We start from the raw sequence: 21,339 nt of genomic DNA, 5'->3' as shown, positions 1-21,339 counted from the left end.
AGCTCAAGGCTAACTCTCTACCATTTGAGCCACAGCACCACTTCTGGTTTTCTGGTGATTAATTGGAGGTAAGAGGTTCATGGACTTTCCTGCCTAGGCTGGCTTTGAACCAAGATCCTCAGATCTCAGCCTCCTGAGTAGCTAGGATTACAGGTGTGTGCCAGCAGCGTCTGGCTGTATTTTATTCTTTGAAAGTTAAGGTTTTACTACATTTTCTGGGATGGCCTCAAATTCAAGATTCTCTTGCCTACAATGCTAGACTAGAAGGATTTTTATGTGTGTGTCTTGCCTGCTTTTTTTTTTTTTTTTCGCCAGTCCTGGGCCTTGTACTCAGGGCCTGAGCACCGTCCCTGGCTTCTTGCCGCTCAAGGCTAACACTCTGCCACCTGAGCCACTGCGCCCCTTCTGGCCATTTTCCATATATGTGGTGCTGGGGAATCGAACCGAGAGCTTCATGTATACGAGATGAACACTTTACCACTAGGCCATATTCCCAGTCCCGCCCTCTCCCCCCCCACTGCAATTTAAATTATCCACATCTCAGTCGACTGATATGGTTAGTGAGCTCTGTTGGAAAGAATAGTTCTAGGCAAGCACTCTACCACTAGGCCACACTCCCAGCCTGAGAGAATAGTTCTAGTAACAGCAGTATGCTGGATGCTCACAGCCTACAATGTGGACTACTTGAAGGAAAGAATCTAGGAGTTGAACCTTTCAGATTCATAACTACCAGTAGCAATACTTTGGCCTGTTCTTCTATTTCAGTCCTGCTTTTAAAGTCAATCTGAGGGGCTGGGAATATGGTCTAGTGGTAGAGTACTTGCCTTGCATACATGAAGCCCTGGGTTCGATTCCTCAGCATCACATATATAGAAAAAACCAGAAGTGGCTCTGTGGCTCAAGTAGTAGAGTGCTAGCCTTGAGCAAAAAGAAGCCAGAGACAGAGCTCAGACCCTGAGTTCAAGCCCCAGGACTGCCCCCCCCCCCAAAAAAAAAAAATCAATCTGAATTATGTAAGAAAGTAAGGTGAATAGTTAGGTCACTAATGTGATTTTATAATGAGTCTTTTTTGTTCCTTATGAAGTAACAACTGTACTTCCATAAATTTTTCTAAAGTTTTTCATTTTAGGTTTAGTCAAAGCTATAAGGAATGCTTTGTTTTTAGTAACAGCATTTTCTTGATTTGTTTGGCATGTAGTCTAAGAGAGCAAGCAGTATTATTCTTTTTTTGGTAAACTATACAGAATGTAGATTATGACTGCTAATGTTTTTGTTTTTGTTGTCAGCATTTTCAGCTGTCCCAGTAAGTCATACCCAAGTCATGCAGATTATAGAACACCTGACCCTGCTCTCTGCCAGTGAACTTATACCATATGCAGGAGTATTAACATCCAATATGAACCAGCTGTTGAACTCAGGGGTTCCACGGAGGATTCTTCAAACAGTCAACAAATTATGGATGGTTCTTAATACTGTGATGCCTAGAAGGTAAATTTAGTGTATTGTTGCATGTAGAGAAGTGTGTAACAGTAAATCTATATATCATGCTAAAAAATCTTCACAAAGATGGGAACATGGCTCAAGTGGCCTACACATAGAAGGCCCTGAATTAAAAAAAACATTCTGACAAGACTGTGTATATGTGTGTGCATAAATATACATACACATATCTATATCTGTATCTGTATATCTATATGTCAATATTTGTTTAGTATTTGACAATGTAATTCCTCTCTGAAGATTTGTAATAAAAGAATTGTTAATGGACAGAGGTAGATAATTGCAGTTCAAGGCCAGCCTTGGAAAAAGTAAGTGGGATCATAGCTCAGAAATAAGCTAAATGTTGGGCACTGCTGGTTCACTCTGTAACTCATGCCTATAATTCTAACTACTCTGGAGGCTGATATCTAAACATCACTCCATGAAGCCAGCACAGGCAAGAAAGTCTGTGAGACTCTTATCTCCATAAACTATTCAAAATAAGTCAGAAGTGGAGTTATGGCTCAAGTGGTAGAGTGCTAGTCTTGAGCAAAAGAAGCACAGGGACAATGGCCAGGCCCTGAGTTCAATCCCCAGAGCTGGTACACATACACACACACACACACACACACACACACACACACACACACAAAATATCATTCCTCGTTCTTAACCCCTCTTTTCTAATTTTTTTTTTGTCTTTTCTTTTTTGGTGCTGGGGATTAAACCCAGGACATTGCACTTGCTAGGCAAGAGCTTTGCCACTGAGCTACATCCCAGCCCTCTTTTCTAATTTTTTCAGTTTCTTTATGCTTGCTTTTAATTTTTTTTTTTTTTTAGTGTTTCTAACTGGAAACACTTTTTATTATTTAGGACAAGTGGCTCTAATGAATCGGAATTTACCAGGTTTGTATTCTTTGGCATTCTACTAAAGATTTTGCACATGTATCTTAACACCTTCCCCAAGAGTTTTAAGGTCCAGTGAGTGCAGAAAATGTTGTATACCACATAAAATTTAGAGAGATACAATAAACCTTAGCATAGTAAGGGCTCTGGGAAATTCTCTAGTTAAGAGAAATCACCCCAGCACTTTTGTATACAGAATTCAGTTTCCTCCACTGACCTGACCTCAGAACTTTATGCATGAACTGTATTGGCCTCTCAGAGAGCTAGTCTTTCTCTAACCACAAACCAATCAGACCACTCACATAAGAGAGGGCCCAGTGTTTACTCTTTATTGTATACAATCCTAATCTGTATTTCAACAGCAAACTGTATAGAGGAGAGGAAATGACATCTAGGCCTCTTCAAAAGAGGTAGATGTGAAATGCCCTCCATCCAGCTTTTTGCTTTACAATAGGAGAGGGCCAAATGTCTCTTCTTTACATCCTATAATTCTGCTTCTTTTGTCTTCATGAAAGCCTACAGGCTCTTTCCAGTTCACAAATACAGCAAAACATGGCCTCTATACAATGGATTTTAAATGGGCCAGAAAGAACTCACCATTAGGAAATGACATTGGTGATGCCTGTCATCAATGATGGGCAGCTTAATGTATTTGCATCTTAGCATCACTAGGAACATGACATCATGTCTGTTTTCTCACCCATATAACAGAGTGTATGTAGTACCTGTCTGAAGTGATTTTGAGGATTGCTAAGGTCCATGTGTGGCAGTTAGAAGGATGTCATGTGCCAAGTCAGTACTTACACACAAGCACTTATCTGTTAGTGTTTTCCCCCTAGAGTGAGAGGCATGTAGGTATCATATTGATTTTTTTAAAATTTAATTTATTTATTAATTGAACACAAATTTTTTTGACAAGGTGTTGTGCAAAAAGGGTACAGTTACATAGTAGGGCAGTGTGTACATTTCTTGTGATATCTTACACCCTGTTTTTCTTTCCCTTCTCTAGGTCAGGTAGACATATATACAATATACAATGTATCAAGAACATACACAGTAGCCAGGTGGGCAGGCCCAAGAATATTCGCCTAGGGCTTTAAATGTAATGTCGATATTAGACAATTTGTCGACAGTAGTCTTATATGAACGTACATACATAGCTTTTGAGCTATTGTATCCCACTGAGAGGTCAGTTTTTGACCTTTATATGTTGAGTAGTTGTTTGGTTTTAGTTACATACTGTTGGGTCGCTCCCCCAATCCTGTGGGAAATACTATTTGACAAGCAGTTTTTGGTTTCACAGACCTGGTCCCTACTGTCTCTCCATCTCCCTTTCTTAACAGTCATATATCAGGGAGATCATGCCCCTTTGCTTTTTGTGTTCTAGGCTTGTCTCGCTCAACATTATTTGTTCAAGTTCTGACCATTTCCCTGCGAATAACAATATTTCACCATTCCTTATTGCTATGTAGTATTCCATTGTGTATAGGTACCATATTTTTTGGATCCATTCATCTGTGGAGGGGTATCTGGGTTGTTTCCATATTTTGGCTATTGTGAATTGTGCCGCGATAAACATGGAAGTACAAATGTCTTTTTGATATCTTGAAACTTGCTGTTTAGGATAGATGCCTAGGAGTGGTATGGCTGGGTCATAGGGTAGGTCTATATTGAGCTTTTTGACCTCCATACTGTTCTCCAAAGTGGTTATACTAATTTGCACTCCCACCAACAATGGAGAAGGGTTCCTCTTTCCCCGTACCCCCTCCAGCATTTGTTGTTGGCCTGAGTTCAGAGTATAGGCCATTCTAACTGGGGTGAGGTGGTATCTCAGGGTTGGTTTTATTTGCATTTCCTTTACTGCCAGGGATGTTGACCATTTCCTCATATGTTTCTTTGCCATTTTTATCTCTTCTCTTGTGAAGTCTCTCTTTAGCTCCTTTGCCCATTTCCTAATTGGTTTATTGGGCTTAGTTTTTTGAGTTCTCTGTAGATGACAGATATTAGGCCTTTGTCTGTTGTTGTGCTGGTAAAGATCCTTTCCCATATGGTTGGCTGTCTTTCTGTTTTGGTGGCTATGTCCTTAGCTGTGCAGAAGCTTTTTAATTTGTAGTAGTCCCATTTGTCGAGTCTCTCCCCTATTTGTTGTGCCCCTGGGACTATATTCAGGAAGTTCCTTCCTGTGCCTTTAAGTTGTAGCATCTTTCCTACTCTGTCCTTCAGTAGTTTCAAGGATTCAGGTCTGATATTGAGGTCCTTGATCCATTTTGAGTTGATTTTGGTGCATGGTGATAGGCTTGGCTCTACTTTGAGTTTTCTGCATATGGCTGCCCAGTTCTCCCAGCACCAGTAGTTGAAGAGGCTATGATTGTGTTTGGGTCTATCTTGTTCTGTAATTCTGTGAGAATTTGCTTGACATATGTAGGGCCTCTTTTGTTCGGTGTGTATACATTTATCTCCGTGATGTCTTGATTTTGGATTTTTCCTTGTATTAAAATGTAGTGTCCTTCTTTGTCTTTTTGAGTTGATTTTACTGAAAAGTCCAGCTTGTCTGAGATCAGGATGGCTACACCGGCCGTTTTGGTAGGTGCGTTTGCTTGGAAGATCTTGCTCCATCCTTTCATTCGGAGCCTGTTTTTCTCCCTTGCTGTAAGGTGGGTCTCTTGTAGACAACAGATGCCAACTTTTTGTTTGCGGATCCATTCTGCCAGTCTGCTCCTCTTTTTCGGAGAGTTTATACCATTTATATTCAGAAATCAAGGATAAGAGTGTTTTTTCTCCTTCCATTTTCTTGTTGGGCTGTTTTTTCCTCTTTTTTTTTTTTTTCTCTTGTCTTTAGTGAGCATCTCTTTTTTTTGGGCTCTGGCTATTGTAGTTTCCATGTGTTTCTGTCTGTGTGTCTTGTACGATCTCTGTTGGGTGGGATTCCCCTCTTAGAATTCGCTGTAGGGCTGGCTTTTTATTCACATACTCCTTTAGATCCTCTTTGCTATGGAAAGATCTGGTTTTCCCTTCGAATGTGAACTCCAATTTCGCTGGATATTTAATCCTGGGTTGCTTATTGTTTGCCTGTAGTACTTGGATGGTGTTCTTCCACTCACTTCGCGCTTGGTAGGTTTGTGTGGAGAGGTCTGCTGTTATTTGGATCCTCTTCCCCTTGTAGAAAATTTCTTTCTTCGCTTTGGCTGCATTTAGAATTTGCTCTTTATTCTTGAGATCTGAAGTCTTGAATATTATGTGCCTTGGGGTGGCTTTTCTGGGGTCTGGCCTGCCAGGTGTCCTATAGGCTTCGGTTACCTGGATGGGGTCCCTTGTGAGATTGGGGAAGTTTTCTGCAATAACTTTATTGAAAATATGATGAAGCCCTCTGCTCTGGTATTCAGCTCCTTCTTCTATTCCAATTATGCCCAGATTATATCTCTTGTCTTTGTCCATTAGTTCCTGGATTAGTCTGCCCTGAAGCTTCACCATTTCTTGGAGTGTGGTAATTTTCTGGTTGTTGTCGGCTGCTTCATCGTCCAAGCGAGAGATTCTAGATTCCATATGGTCAATTCTTTGTGCTGTGGATTCAATTGCGGAGTTTATGGATGACAGAGAGCTATTTATGGTTGTCAGATCAGCTCTGATCGTGGAAATTTCTTCCTTTAAAGAGTTGTATTTTAAACCTATTTTTTCATGCATTTCACTTCTCAGGATGTTAAGGTCTTCTTTAACGGAGGTTTGCATTGTATCCGTTTTTGCTTCCATTTCTTTCTTGGCTTCCTGGATGTCCTTCAAGACTTCCACTCTAAACTCCTGGAATTGTTTTCTGATTTCGTTTCTGACGCATTCCATCATTTCTGTTAACATGGCCTCATTTGCTTTTTTATTCTCCATCTCCTCTTCAGTCGTGCTGCTTTTTTGGAGCTGGCGAGTTGGCTTGCCCTTTGAGGAACTGTGTTATATTTCTTTGTGATTTTCACATCTGGAGATCTGTGGGTGGCTTCCCTGGTTTGGTTTTGTGCTGGTTCGTCAGTGGGAGCCTTGTGTCCTGGTGTCCTGGCTCTGGGTTTGGGTTTGGCTGTTGCACCTTGCTTCCCAATAGGTAAGCGTGACCTTCTCGGTTGTTGCTGAGGTGGTCACTCTCCCTGCACTTGGGGGCTGGTAGGTTCTGTGTCTTTCTCTGTGGGATCGTGTCCTGCCGCTGTGCTGTGCTGACCCTAGCGTGCCCCTGTTGGGGGTTTGCTGGTCGCTGATTCAGCATGGCGTGGAGGCTTATTGGTTCTTTTTTCCACTCTGTATCTTGGTCAGAGGAGCTCACCTCTCAGGCAGTTGGCCTTCCTGTGTGGACCGCTCCTGGACCGGTGTTGTTGAGGGGCGGCCCACCCACTTGTGCGAAATGCGCCAAACTGAGTGGGCACGGGCCAATGGAGAGCTCTGCCCTCCTGTATAGGCGCGCCTACCAGAGCAGGCACTGCAGCTGTGGCCCCGCCCACCTGAGCGGGGTACGCCTACCAGAGCGGGCACTGTTGCCAGGGGCCCCGCCCACCTATGCGCTGTGTGCCTACTACAATGGGTGCTGCCACTGTGGCCTTGTCCACCTGAGCGGGGTATGCCTACCAGAGCGAGCCCCGGGTTGTTGGGTTGTGCTTACGCCCTACCATGAGTCCGCTGTGGGGGGCGGTATGTGTGGGGCCCAGTGGGATCAACTGTCCAGGCACGGGTTAGCGCCTTAAGACTGTGCTTCTGCTGCGAGGGGGGGCACGTGATCAGGCCCAGATGTCCCTGCTGTGCTGGTATTGCCCACCAGTGCCTGTGATTTTAGTTGTAAAAGTCTGCAAGGTCCAGGCACCTCAGGTGGGGCTTGCACTGCCGGCTGTCCCCCGGCCCCTGTTGGGAAGGAGGCAGGGCCGATTCGGCCAGTTTAGGCTCCTGGGCAGCCTTGGGGCTGCTCCGCCCTTCCCCTGTTAAACTCCTGTGACTTCCCAGCGCCTGATGGGAGCTTCCCGCCTGATTTGGGGGTTCTTTGTTCCCTCAGGGTGGGCAGGGGGAGGGAGGGAGATCTAGCTTCTTTGTAGGGTTTGGGCCTCTGATAGCTGGTCTCCCGTTGGGGGAGGAGGTAATGGGGGACTCACTGGTCCTGGATTGTGTGTGTCCCGCCCAGCTGTTGGTCCTTCGGGGGTGGAGTTCTGTGGTGAAGGTCCCCGGCTCTCCCCTTCTGCACCGCCGCTGGGTTCCCCAGCCGCTTAAGTCCGTTCCTGGTGTGGACCCGAACTTCCCGTCGCCGCCGTGTGTCTTGGTCCGCACTCTCCCTAGTGTCTGTGGAGTCCCGCTGTCTGGACTCTGCACTCCCAGTAGTCGGTCTGCTGATCGCCAGGTCCCCTTTCCCAGCCTGGCCCTGTTTGGGCCAGGGTCGGCTGGTGGGGGGAGGGAGCCCTGTAGATTCTCCAGCTCCTTGTAGGTTTTCGGCTCTTCTTTTTTGCTCCCTTTTGTTTTGCTGCGTTTCTCCACTGCTGGCTGCTGGTTTTGCTGGGTTCTTGATTGGGGTGTCGGTTGCTGGAGTTCCCAGCTCGCTATTCAGTTGGAGCGAGTCAGGGTGCCTCCCTACTGTGGCGGCGCCATCTTCCTTATCATCTGCTTTTAAATTTTTTCCTGAAAATAACTTAGATATCAATTATAACATAGCTGTTTGGAACATGTGATTCTTTTCTTATCAGGCTGTGGGTGATGACAGTGAATGCACTTCAGCCTTCGGTAAAGTTTGTACGACAACAGAAATATACTCAAAATGACCTCATGATAGACCCGCTCATTGTGCTCAGGTGTGACCCCAGGGTTCACAGGTATGTGTCATTTAAATTTTCTGTTTTAAAACGTAACGTATCTATCCTTCCTGAGAGAAATGCTCCCTTAAAGTGCAAACAACCAAAATGGTAAACAAGAGCCAGAAACTTAGCAAGAGTGATTGACAGCAAAGATAAACTCTATCTTTTCCTATCTTTAAGTCAGACCTCCTATCTTACATATGCTGGTGGTATCATTTTCTACAAAAAAAAAAAAAAAAAGATCTTTAAAGTTTATATTGCAATTTATATTGTCTGATTAAAGGAAACAATACTACTATGTAATCTATGAAATGTAGAAAGTATGCCATATCTATTTACCTTTTATTTCGGGAATGAATGTTTCAGTGGGAAAAGTCACTATAGTATACTGTTGTGCATTTTTAAAGTATTTTAGCAGCATGTTTAGAGCATGTTCTGACTAAGTTATACATTTTCACTCTCTTCTTTGTTTAGGTGCCCCCCATTGATGGATATTACGCTACATATGTTGAATGGGTATCTTCTTGCATCAAAAGCCTACCTGAGCGCTCATCTAAAGGAAACAGCAGAGCAAGATAGGCCTTCCCAGAATAATGCGATAGGTTTAGTTGGACAAAATGACGCCCCAGAAGTTACCAGAGAAGAACTGAAAAACGCATTACTGGCTGCACAGGTAAATTTTGTTAAAGAAAAATGTAGTCAAAAGGGCAAGGGCTTTCCTAGAAGTGGAATCAATTAAGTGGATGAGACATTATGCTTCCTGTATATACATAACAAATATATTATGCATTCCTTTTATTACAGAATCTATTATATTAATGTTACCTTTGCGTTTGTGTAGCAGATGGATTCTGCATGCAAGGAATAATCCAGGAATAAAGTAAATTTAGTAGCTGTTTACTCATTTATTGGAATGCACAACACACTTATTTCTGTAAACTGAGTCAGAAGTCTACATCAGCTTATGATAGTGTAGCAGTTCTCTTCTTCAGAATTAAAGGAGCAGAAATGCGCTGGTGGCTCCTATTATCCTAGCTAGTAGATTTCAAAAAATATATTTCAAATTAAGAAAACTTTGCTACCTTGCTACTTTGAAGTTCTCAAACTGCTTAATAGTTTGTCATCTATTATTTTGAATTATTAAAAAATGGCTACTTAAAACCAGTAAACTCTGGGACTGGGATTGTGGCTTAGCGGTAGAGTGCTTGCCTAGCATGCATGAAGCCCTGGGCTCAATTCCTCAGTACCACATAAACAGAAAAAGCTGGAAGTGGTGCTGTGGCTCAAGTGGTAGAGTGCTAGCCTTGAGCAAAAGAAGCCCAGGGACAGTGCTCAGGCCCTGAGTTCAAGCCTCAGGACTCACAGAAAAACAACTAAGAAAACCCCCAGTAAACTTATACATGGTTATAAAACTTTTCTAACCATAAAGCTGAATTGCTCAAATTGTCATAGTATCTATTATCTCCTAACATTTCATTATGTACATTTTCTTTTCTATTTGTTTTCTGTCTCCAACATTTGTTTTTTCTTTCTAGCATCTGGTCTTAAGAAAGAAATAACCGAGGCTATTTGTCTTCTTCACGGCTGCCTCCCTGGTGTAGTATTGGGGTTACAGGCATCTAAATGAGTGAATATACAAATATAATCTCAGAATTGCCCTTAACACCGTATATATATATTCTTTTTTTTTTTTTTTTTAATTTTTTTTTTGCCAGTCCTGGGCCTTGGACTCAGGGCCTGAGCACTGTCCCTGGCTTCTTCTCGCTCAAGGCTAGCACTCTGCCGCTTGAGCCACAGCACCGCTTCTGGTGGTTTTCTGTATATGTGGTGCTGGGGAATCGAACCTAGGGCCTCGTGTATCCGAGGCAGGCACTCTTGCCACTAGGCCATATCCCCAGCCCTATATTCTTTTTTTAATATAAATCTTTTTTTTTTTTTTTAGAACGAGTCTGGGTCTTGAACTCTGGGCCTGGGCACTGTCCTTGAGCCTCTTTATGCTCAAGACTAGCACTTAAGCCACAGTGCTAGTTCCAGGTTTTTTTTCTGGGTAGTTTATTGGAGATAAGAGTCTCATGGACTCTTTTGTGCCTAGGCTGGCTTTGAACCTCAGATCTCATCCTTCTAAGGAGCAGCTATGATCTCTCTGATTTTGTTCAAGGCCAGCACTACTACTTGAGCCACAGAGCCACTTGTGGGTTTTTTTTTTTTTTTTGCCAGTCCTGGGCCTTGGACTCAGGGCCTGAGCACTGTCCCTGGCTTCTTCCTGCTCAAGGCTAGCACTCTGCCACCTGATCCACAGCGCCCCTTCTGGCCGTTTTCCATATATGTGGTGCTAGGGAATCAACCAAGAGCTTCATGTGTAGGAGGCAAGCACTCTTGCCACTAGGCCATATTCCCAGCCCCCACTTGTGGCTTTTTGTTGGTTAATTAGAAATAAAAGTCTCATGAACTTTCCTGCCTGTCTGTCTTCCAACTGCAACCCTCAGATTTCAGCCTTTTGAGTAGGTAGGATTACAGGTGTGAGCCTCTGAAGCCCAGCAAAGAATTGCTCTTGAAATTCAGTTGGTAAATACTAAACTTGTTGTGAACTTGTCAGGTGAGCAGTTGTGATCCTAATTATAGTCTTTATCTCATTTTATGTGAATATTGGTGTATTTTCCTGTAGAAGTATAAGAATGTCTGATTATAAGATGCTGTTGTAATCTCTGTTGGAGGAATTAAATAATATTAAAGAAAATTCTATCATAAGTATTTCCCTAAGAATTAGGAAAAATAATTATGGATTATAATAGTTTAAATCTGTATGCAAGGTGCCAGGCTAAATTCTTTATTCCTATCATGTTGAAGAGGTGTGGATGTTTAACTTTATTGTTATTCAAGGATTTCATAATCCTGAAAAAGTTAGAACCACCACAGTATAAATGTCTCACTTCCGCCCTAAAAATGACTACTTTATTAATTATTTTGACTTAAATTTTTTTTTTCTGGTCCTGAGGCTTAAACTCTGGGTTGGGTGCTGTTCCTCAGCTCCTTTTCCTTTTGCTCAAGGCTAACTCTCAACCACTTGAGCCACAGTGCCACTTCTGGCTTTTTCTGTGATTTAATTGGAAATAAGGGTCTTATGAACTTTCCTGCCCGGGCTGGCCTCAAACATCAGTCCTTAGATCTCAGCTTCCTGAGTAGTGCTAGGATAACAGGTGTGAGTCACTGACTCTCAGCTCTATTTTGACATTCTTTTAATGTGGAAAAAAAATCATATTGGTTTTTCAGATCAAGTTCTCAGAAAGTTCTTATACTCATTGTGTTTTGTTTGTAGGATAGTGCAGCTGTCCAGATTCTCTTAGAGATTTGTTTGCCTACAGAAGAGGAGAAAGCAAAAGGTGTCAGTCCAGATAGCTTGCCCAGGAATGTTCAGGGTGTTATTACCACCGGCATGCCAAATAAAGAATTGGAGGAAGGCGAAGACAACTTGCTGTGCAACCTTCGAGAAGTTCAGTGCCTTATCTGTTGTCTGCTGCACCAGATGTACATCGCAGACCCCAACATTGCCAAGCTGGTGCACTTCCAGGTGTGTTTTCAGAGAGTGATGATTTGTGGTTGAACTTTACTTTTCTTGGGAGTTGTATATGCTAAATTAATATAGACCATTTAAAAATGAAAGATAACACCAGTGATCATAGTCCTTTGACATATGGGGAAGGATCCAAAGTTTTATATTTTTTTCCAGTGTATTTTGGGGTTCAAACAATTTTTTCTTTTTTTTAAGCATGTTAGAAAAGTGAAACACCAGGATACATGTATTTATACTGTAATTTGTAACTTTATGAGCTGTTCTTACAGAAAGAAAGTATAACATTTGTTTGTGTTTTTATCTGTATTGGGCTCTGAGTGGCTTTATTTTCAACCCTGTCCCCTCCTTTCTTGCTGAGCTAGGGTTACCCGTGTGAGCTTTTGCCTCTGACGGTCGCAGGGATTCCATCTATGCACATTTGTCTGGATTTCATCCCTGAGCTCATTGCACAGCCAGAACTTGAGAAACAGGTAATGAGCATTCTGGAGCTTTAAGAGAATTTTGATCGCTCCTTAGTTTTGGTAGTTCTAGAAAACGTTGTATAATTTTTACAATTTCATATATTCTTGTGGAATCTGTATTATTTTGATTCTGTATTGCAGATATTTGCTATCCAGTTGCTTTCTCACTTGTGTATCCAGTATGCATTACCGAAGTCACTTAGTGTGGCTCGCTTAGCTGTCAATGTCATGGGAACGTTGCTAACAGGTGTGTAGCCAATCAGTGTCAATAGCAATAACTTGTAACATAAATTAGTACGTAACATTTTGAGTTCAGTGATTTAGTTTTTTATGTTACTGTGAAACAGTCTGACATTATAGATATTACTAGCAGCTTAACTTAGGCCATCATTTGGATTATTCTTGTTTTGAAAATTTTTGTATTTAAACCAAACCATACACACACATACACATATGATATATAAATAATAGAATATTCATTCAATCCTCTACAGTTAAGGTTTAGTTATAACTTTCACAGTAGTTCCATAATACTGTTCTGTTTTTTCTTCTATTGCATATACTTTATGTTGTAATAATTTGTGTAATAATTTGTTATGTGGCCTGGAACAAGTTTGTTTTTAACCAATTTAAGATTTAAGAGTTTTCTTACGAAAAGTAGGTGTCATTATAGTACCTTCTTAATTCATAAAATTTATTAATAACTTCTTAATTCATAAAATGATGAGACTTAAATGAAATAATGTAATTGTCAGCAAGAAACAAATTCTGATTTACTATACATGCTCAGATTACAAATGCTCAGTTTTTGTTTTTAGTTTTTTAAAATGTTTCACATTATTTCACGTTTATTTATTTATTTATTTATTTATTTATTTATTTGTGCCTGTCTTGGGCCTTGAACTCGGGGCTTGGATACTGTCCCTGAGCTTCTTTTGCTCAAGGCTAGCACTCTACCATCTGAGCTACAATGCCACTTCTGGCTTTTTCTGTGTATGTGGTGCTGAGGAATCGAACCCAGGGCTTCATGCATGCTAGGCAAGCCACTCTACCACTAAGCCACATTTCCCAGCCTCACAATTATTTTTGAACATAATAAAAATGCTCAGTCTCTGGGTGATTGACTATGAGACTGTGAGCTACCTAAAGGCAGGCATGGGCTGGATCTTAGAAAACTTAATGTCTACAACAGAATACGGTACTAGTTTGTTGTATAGGGTGCTTTATTCAATTTATATCTCCAATGTAAAATGTCTGTTTCATTTCTTTTCAACAGTTTTAACACAGGCTAAGCGGTATGCTTTTTTCATGCCAACTCTTCCGAGTTTGGTCTCTTTTTGTAGAGCGTTTCCTCCGCTGTATGAGGATATTATGTCTTTGCTGATTCAAATAGGGCAAGTTTGTGCCTCTGATGTTGCCACTCAGACAAGAGACATTGACCCAATTATTACACGTAAGTGGTCACTCATTTTCAGGAAATATCTTACTAGCTCAAAGACCAAATTCCTTTCCATATTTCTTGCTTTCTTATTATTATTTTAGGTCTTCAACAAATAAAGGAGAAATCAAGTGGATGGTCTCAAATCTGTAAAGAGTCATCTTATAAAAATGGATCTAGGGATGCCGGAAGCATGGATCCCGACGTACAGCTCTGTCACTGTATTGAAAGCACAGTCATTGAAATCATAAACATGAGTGTTAGTGGAATTTGAAAAAATATTTAAAGTAACAACAGCAAAATGAAGCTGTTTGCTACATATACCCAGCACAAATCTGCATCTTAGAACAACTCTAAACTGAATGGGAACAGTGATGGAACAGTTTTGGAACTGGTGAAATGGTTCAGTTCCTTATGAATACAGTTTAAAGCTATCTATATGCTTGCTTGTATTTGAGTGACATGTCTTTGGATCTACTCTGCTGGTATGTTTATATTGTAGCTCCCAGGTTTCCTCCCCAGCTGCCCTACCCAATTTGGAGCACATTTAAGGACCTCATTACTAAAAAGGAATTTAGCCTTTTACTTTGCTATTGAAATGAAGAAAGACTGCCATGCCTTTAATTTAATTCCTTATAAAAATGATTGTGTGGACAGTTGCAGTGTTTGACTGTGAACTTTTGGTAGATTTCCACAAAGATAGAACGATAGGAGAGAGATAAAATGTTCAAAGAAAGGGAGACATCCTAAAAAATTCACGTTAAATACCCAAATAAAATGTCAAACACTTGTAGTGCAAGTAATAGTGATGCAAGTTGGAACTCTAGTTCTCAAGAAATATTATTGAGAAGACTTAAAAAAACAAATAGCTTTTGTAACTGATTTCCATGGAATTACAGATGAGGATTTAAATATTTCACATATAAGCTTCAATTTTTACTAAAATCTGAAGCCATAGGTTTAAAGAGATACTTGAATACTTTGGAATTTAAGATACTGGTTTAAAGGTATCTTCAAAAACATCTTTGTGCAAAGAACATGAAAGGAAGGCTCGTTTATTTTGTTCTTTAAGATTTATTTTTATAATGGTTTATTAACTTATCTCATTCTCAGAGGGTGGAATATGTAAAGTTTAGAGCAATAAAACCTACTGGATTAAATAGCTCAGTTTATATCAGGATTATAATTCACATTTTACTTTAGGGAGATGTTTGAATAAGAAAATATGTACAGTGTCTGAACCTCAGGAAAAACTAAAATGTAGGAAATGCTGTATTTTGAAGGATTTTGTAATCCTGCGTTCAGGTAACCTATCAATCATCTTTTTTTTTTTTTGTGCCAGTCCTGGGGCTTGAACTCAGTCTTGGGAGCTGTCCCTGAGCTTTTGTGCTCAAGGCTAGTGCTCAACTGCTTGAGCCACAGCCACTTCTGGCTTTTTTGGTGGCTAATTGGAGATCAGCGTCTCATGGGCAGTCCCATCTGGACTGGCTTTGAGTCATGCTCCTCAAATCTCAACTCCTGAGAAACTAGGGTTACAGGCGTGAGCCTCTGGCACCCAGTCCATCATCATTAAAAAAAAAAAAAAAATTAAGTGTCCAATGTAAAAGGTACTTCTCTTTGCTTTCTGAGATATATCTCAGTCACATTCCTTCTCACCCGTCCCCTCCCACCACATCTCTTCATCTGTAAAGGCAAGCTAATAAGTAAGTTTTTAAAGAAACTTTCCTTCAGCCCTTCACTAGCAAATAGTTGTATCTCATTTTCCTTCTTTGTAAACTGGGGTTCGACTGGCCCTACCTCACAAGGGTGTTCTATAAAAACTAGTTTGTATCTGTTTCCAATCATGAAGTGCATATTTTCATGTGTGACATAATATTTATAACTTTTTTATTACATGCATAATGTTCAATTAAGTAATTTTGATGTGAAGACTAAAAGAATATGCTTAAACAGCATAAGAATTTTCATATTTTTAAACAAGGCAGTTTTATAGTCTCTTAAGATCAAATACAACTTGCACCTGTTTTGTTTTTCAACTGAGGCCTTGGAATATTTTCTTTGCATAGTTGTCCTTTAGGAGTTCAGAAAAGGTTGAAGTATGTTTTCTAATGGTACACATTTCTTTGATCACTTTTCAAAGACTGGTCAGAACCTGCTGTGTTAAAATAATAACATGCTGTTTTTCATCAGATTTGTTGATGATGTAAATAAAATGTAAATATATTAGTAACTGTTAATATTCTTGTATTTTAAGTTAAGGTTATAAAGTTTGTCATAATGTGTTTTTTTATTCAAGTGAAAACAGATGTGTGCACCTATTTTGAATATTGATTTATAAACATTCATATTGTTTCTCAAATGGACTTGTAATTTTTTTGTGTTTCATTCCACTGCTGTATCTTGAAAGGAACCATACAATAGACTGCAATTCAGGACTATCCAGTTCCAGAGTTTGGATGTACCTCTTTCTCTTATGCCACACACATTAAATGACACTAAGAATTTAAAAGTCTGAACTGGGCTGGGAATGTGGCTTAGTGGTAGAGTGCTTGTGTTGCATGCATGAAGCCCTGGGTTTGATTCCTCAGCACCACATACACAGAAAAAGTTGGAAGTAGTGCTGTGGCTCAAGTGGTAGAGTGCCAGCTTGAGCAGAAGAACTCAGGGACAGTGCCCAGGCCCTGAGTTCAAGCCCCAGGACTCACAAAAACAAACTAATAAATAAAAGGTATGAGCTGCTGAAGTTCTGGCTCCAGTAGGGCTTTGCTAGTTTGATGCCAGGAGGACAAAAAACAAAAAACCAACGACCCCAAACATTGAGAAAACCCCAATCTCAGCAAAAGAAAGGTGGCATGGTGGTACATGGTTGTAGAATTTAGGTGAGGAGAGTAAAATGTTTTAAAAAGCTGGTAAGGAGCCGGGCGCCAGTGAATCATGCCTGTAATCCTAGAGTGCTAGCTTTGAGCTGAAGAGCTCAGGGGCAGTGCCTAGGCCCAGGGCTCAAGCCCCCAAATCAACAACAACAAAAAGTTTGTAGGTGCTGGGCCACTGGTGGCTCATGCCTATAATCCTAGCTACTCAGGAAGCTGAGATCTGAGGATAGTGGTTCAAAGCTAGCCCAGGCAGGAAAGTCTATGAGACTTCTCCAGTTAACTTCAGAAGGCCAGAAGTGAAGCTGTGGTTCAAGTAGTAGAGCCTTGAGCAAAAAAAAAGCTCAGAGCTAAGACTGGCACCAAAAATAAATAAAATAAAAAGTAGTAATGTCAGGCTGTAGCTCACTTGTAGAGCATTTTACCTAGCAGGCAATGCAAAGCCTTTGGACCTGATGCACACAGTACTACCAAAGGAAAAGTGAAAGCAAACTAGCAATACCTGCAAGTATTATTTTTAAGGATTTGTTTTTATAAACTATCCTATGTTTGTGAAAGTAAATCACTCCATCTTTGCTTACCAAATACTGAGTTCACATATTATAGAATTCCTAAAAGCACAATTTGGAGTCTGCTTCCCCTCCACTTAATGTCTTTTTGGGGGGTGGGGGTGGGGGAGGGTGGTGGTGGTTCTGGGGCTTGAACTCCGAGCCTGGGCACTGTCCCTGAGCTTCTTTTTCTCAAGGCTAGCACTCTACTACTTGAGCCACAGCACCACTTCTGGCTTTTTCTGTTTATGTGGTACTGAGGAATGGAACCCAGGGCTTCATGCTAGGCAAGCACTCTTACATTCCCAGCCTGGTTTATTTTTCTTGTAAGTAGCAATTCCCAAATTCTTGGGACAAAGATTTCTAGGAAAATGATATGATTGATTTTTATGACTGCAAGTGTTTCCCTCCAGGAAGATCTAGCAAACAACTCAAATAGTTTTCATCTGCCAGCTCTTCCTAAGAATCCTCTCTTCCCAAAGTAATAACCTGGCAGCCTGTCGCATGTTTTGCTTTCCAGCGAAAATTAAATTTAATTAAAATTAAATTAAAAACAAACTCGTAAACTTGGCAAGATCACGACAAACGGGTCATACATAGGAGGGGTGGAAGGCACATATGCCTAGTGTGGGTGGAAGTGTTCCAAGTCGTGAGCTTACCAGGCGGATTCGGTTATCTGGGAAAGCCTTGAGTATTATAAAGCATCTTGCCAGTTGCTTTCAACCCTTCTAGCCAGCGTAGCTCAGTTTTGTTTTTTTTTATTCCAATATCTTGACTACTAGAAATTTGGGGAGCTTAGAATGGCATTGACGAATGTTCAGAGAGACCCCTGGCACAGCTTACAGAAGTTTCCTCTCCTGTTGTCCACGTACTTTAAAAGTCTGCGTGTCTCCGGGAGCTGGCTGCCTGAGTTATCGCCAGTTTCAAGGGACACCGAGAAGACGCTTTTCCTTTAACCAAACAGCAGAGCTTTGCCCCACGCGTGCCCAGTGAGTGAGTGAGTGAGTGAGTGCTTTCCTGGGCAGCCAACCGCTTTGGCTCTCCGCTTCGATTTCGAGGCTCTTGGGTGTCCGCGCACCAACTGCGGGCTAGGATTGGCTGCTTGCTTTCCGGCCCTCACAGTTGATTGGTTGCTTGAACTCGCTCGGCGATTGGGCGCTGGGAGCCGAGGGGTGGGAGGCGGGAATTCGTTTGGGACTGCCTTGTAGTCGGAAGAGCGCGGCGGCGACACTGGACGGGAGTCGTCGGGCGCCGGAGCCCTCTGCGGTGGTGGCGGCCGCGGGGGCCCCGCGAGGAGAAGCGGGGCGCTTACGACCTGTGTAGTTTCTCCGCTGGGGATCTGCACTCTGTGCTCTCAGAATCCAGCATTTCTTTTTTATTGGTTCACCCTCCCAGGCTGGGTGCCCGGCCCGCGCTGCTTCAGTTTCCGCTGGGCACAGGCAAGTGGGAAATCCCTGGCGTGCCGGCGAGTGCGCCGGGCCCTGCTGCAGGCCGTGGGCCTGGACCCCGCACCCGGGCCTGGGGGCGCGGCTGGCTGTGGGGGCCGCGAGGGGGACGGGGTTAGTTTGTGTGGCGGGGCCGGGGTGGGGGTGGGGGAGCCGGTCCAGGCCTGAAAGTTACCTTGGCGGATGGGAGAAGATGGGTTGGGGGGGCTGAGAAAGGTGGATGTTGCTCCTTTAGGTGAGACCCCAGTCACGGGACAGTTGCACTCAGGATGGGGTGAGTGTGAGAACGTCTGGAGTGTGTGTGTGTGTGTGTGTATGTGTGTATTACTAGGCCCTACAATCAGGACCTGTGCACTGTCCCTGAGCTTTTTCCATTCAAAGCTCTTAACACTTGAGCCACAGTTCACTTCTTGCATTTTGCTGGTTAATTGGAGATGTGTCTCTTGGACTTTCCTGTCTTCAGCTGACTTTAGACTTTGGTCATCAGATTTCAGCCTCGAGACTAGCTAGCTAGAAGGTCTCAAATCGTGTTAATTCCTTAGAAAGACAAAGTCAAAACCCAACAAAAGGGGCCGGGAATATGGCCTTGTGGTAGAGTATACATGAAGCCCTGGGTTTGATTCCTCAGCACCACATATACAGAAAAAGCTGGACGTGGCGCTGTGTCTCAAGTGGTAGAGTGCTAGCCTTGAGTTCAAGCTCCAGTATTGGCAAAAAAAACAACAACAACCCCAAACCAAAAAAAAACAGCAACAAGAACAAAAAAAAAACCCAACAAAAGAAGCACCTGTGGAGGGACAAAAGGTGAACAAATACAGCTGTGGTACTCACTAGACACTATGTTGAAAATGAGCTAGACAATTTGTGGGTGGGGTTGGAAGGGAAAGAGTGGGAGTGAAGGAAGGGATGACATTGTCCAAAAAGAAATGTACTCATTACCTGACTTATGTAACTGCAACTCCTTTATATATCACCTTTATCATAAAAATTAAAAAAAAAAACAACCACCAGGAAATGGTACCTGCAAGGGAGTGGCAAGGGGAGAGGTAGATGAATAAAGGGGCAGGGGAGAAGGGAGAGAGAAAGCTATTATAAATATTACAAAATTAAAAGGAGGGTGGAAATGTTGAAAGAGGTGACACTGATCAAGATAAATTGTATTCATAGACTGCTTTAAGTGGAAATTTCTTTGTACAGCTATTGAAAGAGAGTAGCTAAAGCCCCTGGCTAGTGACTCTCCCCTATAATCTTGGTTATTGAGGAGGCTGAGATCTGAGGATCTGGGTTCAAAGCCAGCCCAGGAAGGAAAGTCCACGAGACTCTTTGTAGTACAAATCATGGGTAGAATCATTTTAAAAATTGTTGATATTATTAAGATGTACAGAGGGGCTACAAGTTCATAAGTCAGCTAATGAATACCTTCCTTATTTTGGACAGTGTCAGGCCTTTTGCTTCCCCCCCCCCCCGCCCCCCCGGGTAGAATTATTTTTAGTACTGGAAGATACCTTTCAATAGTGTTTGGTCTTTTTGCAACACACATGCTATGAATGAGGTTATTATTGGCTTCCTAATCTATTGACTCACTATTAACCATTTCCATTCCTACATTGAATTGGTCCTGTTTTTCACTATTGCCAGAATTCCTGAGTTAATGAAAAGATATTTGTCATTTTCCCTTCTTGATTTCCTAAGGAATAATTATGAGATGAGAGATCTGGACTTTTCAGAAAAAATGCAACCGTGCAAAGAAACTTGTGCATGCATCTTCCAGAGGTCACAGTCTGAAGCCTGACCATGGATGGTTAAGAAAAGTGACCTAGAAGAAGTGAAGACTACAACAAGTCACTTTGGTGTCCCATCTGGGGTTAGGCACATTCTGTCTTGGACAATTTTTATTTAAACTATGTTAGCTACATTGTATTATCTTAATTGCCTAGATGAAAAAACAAGGTCTGATGGGTTAATTGATTCACAGAGTGGAATTTGATTTTAGAAGTACCTTCAGCGCTCATCTTCTTTCCATTATTCTGACTTTTAAATAATTACTGAGAACCTATCACGTGCCAAGATATTTTCCCCCTAGAACAGTTAAATTTCTTTTGGAGAGAGTGGTATGGTACTAGGATTTGAACTAGGAGCCTAGCACTCCCCGTTAAACTTTTATGCTCACAGTTGCATTCTACTACTTGAGCCACAGCTATACCCTTGCTTTAAAAAATTTTTTTTCTTTTTGCTAGTTAATTGGAGATGGAATCTAACAAGACTTCTGAGTGAGCTATCTTGAAACACTTAGCCTCCTGGGTAACTAGGATTATAGGCATCAACCACTGGCACCCAGGTCAGTTTATATATTAGGGATTATTACAGATAATATTTTTAGACTAGAGAAATGAAGAGACAAAGATAATCTGTAGAAGAACCTTTTAAAACCTAAGGTAGAACCTGTGCTTCCTGACTCCTGGGCTGTAGCTTGGAGCACTGAGCATGGGCAAGAGGAGTGCGCAGAAAAGACTGGAAAATGTGCTGCTGTGGAACTTGAGAAAGTTGTCTTAGGAACCTGTAGATGGATTGCCCCATCTGAATTGTTATAAGAACTCATGCTTAATTGTTTGGTGGGTTTGCTCATTATTTTGCATAATCTTTACTATGGTCCTGTGGGGTATTGTTTTTATTCTTGTTACATGTATGAGGACACTTTAAAGTCATGAAAAATAAGTAGCATGCTCAAAGTGCACAGCTAAATCAGGGTGGAACAGAGATTTAAGTCCAGATTTCTTAGACTCCAAGAAATGCAATGCATTCACCTACTCTGATGTC

The 21,339-nt window shown here is 41.7% G+C and overlaps 1 protein-coding gene across 2 annotated transcripts in view; it reads left to right on the top strand.

Annotated features, from left to right (window-relative positions):
* Positions 1-15,050, top strand: part of Ints2 (integrator complex subunit 2) — a 46,692-nt gene extending 31,642 nt beyond the window's left edge. For both annotated transcript variants that reach the window (XM_048366387.1, XM_048366386.1), the window contains exons 18-25: positions 1,287-1,488; positions 8,082-8,207; positions 8,664-8,862; positions 11,506-11,757; positions 12,123-12,230; positions 12,363-12,468; positions 13,498-13,674; positions 13,764-15,050. In XM_048366387.1, coding sequence (XP_048222344.1) covers positions 1,287-1,488; positions 8,082-8,207; positions 8,664-8,862; positions 11,506-11,757; positions 12,123-12,230; positions 12,363-12,468; positions 13,498-13,674; positions 13,764-13,933 — 1,340 coding nt within the window. In that variant the 3' untranslated portion in view covers positions 13,934-15,050. The remainder of the gene's footprint in view (positions 1-1,286; positions 1,489-8,081; positions 8,208-8,663; positions 8,863-11,505; positions 11,758-12,122; positions 12,231-12,362; positions 12,469-13,497; positions 13,675-13,763) is intronic.
* Positions 15,051-21,339: the final 6,289 nt, after the last annotated feature.

The sequence above is a fragment of the Perognathus longimembris genome, chromosome 17 (genome assembly GCF_023159225.1).
Source record: "Perognathus longimembris pacificus isolate PPM17 chromosome 17, ASM2315922v1, whole genome shotgun sequence".
Taxonomy (NCBI): Eukaryota; Metazoa; Chordata; class Mammalia; order Rodentia; family Heteromyidae; genus Perognathus; species Perognathus longimembris.
This window is presented reverse-complemented; position numbering and strand designations above follow the sequence as displayed.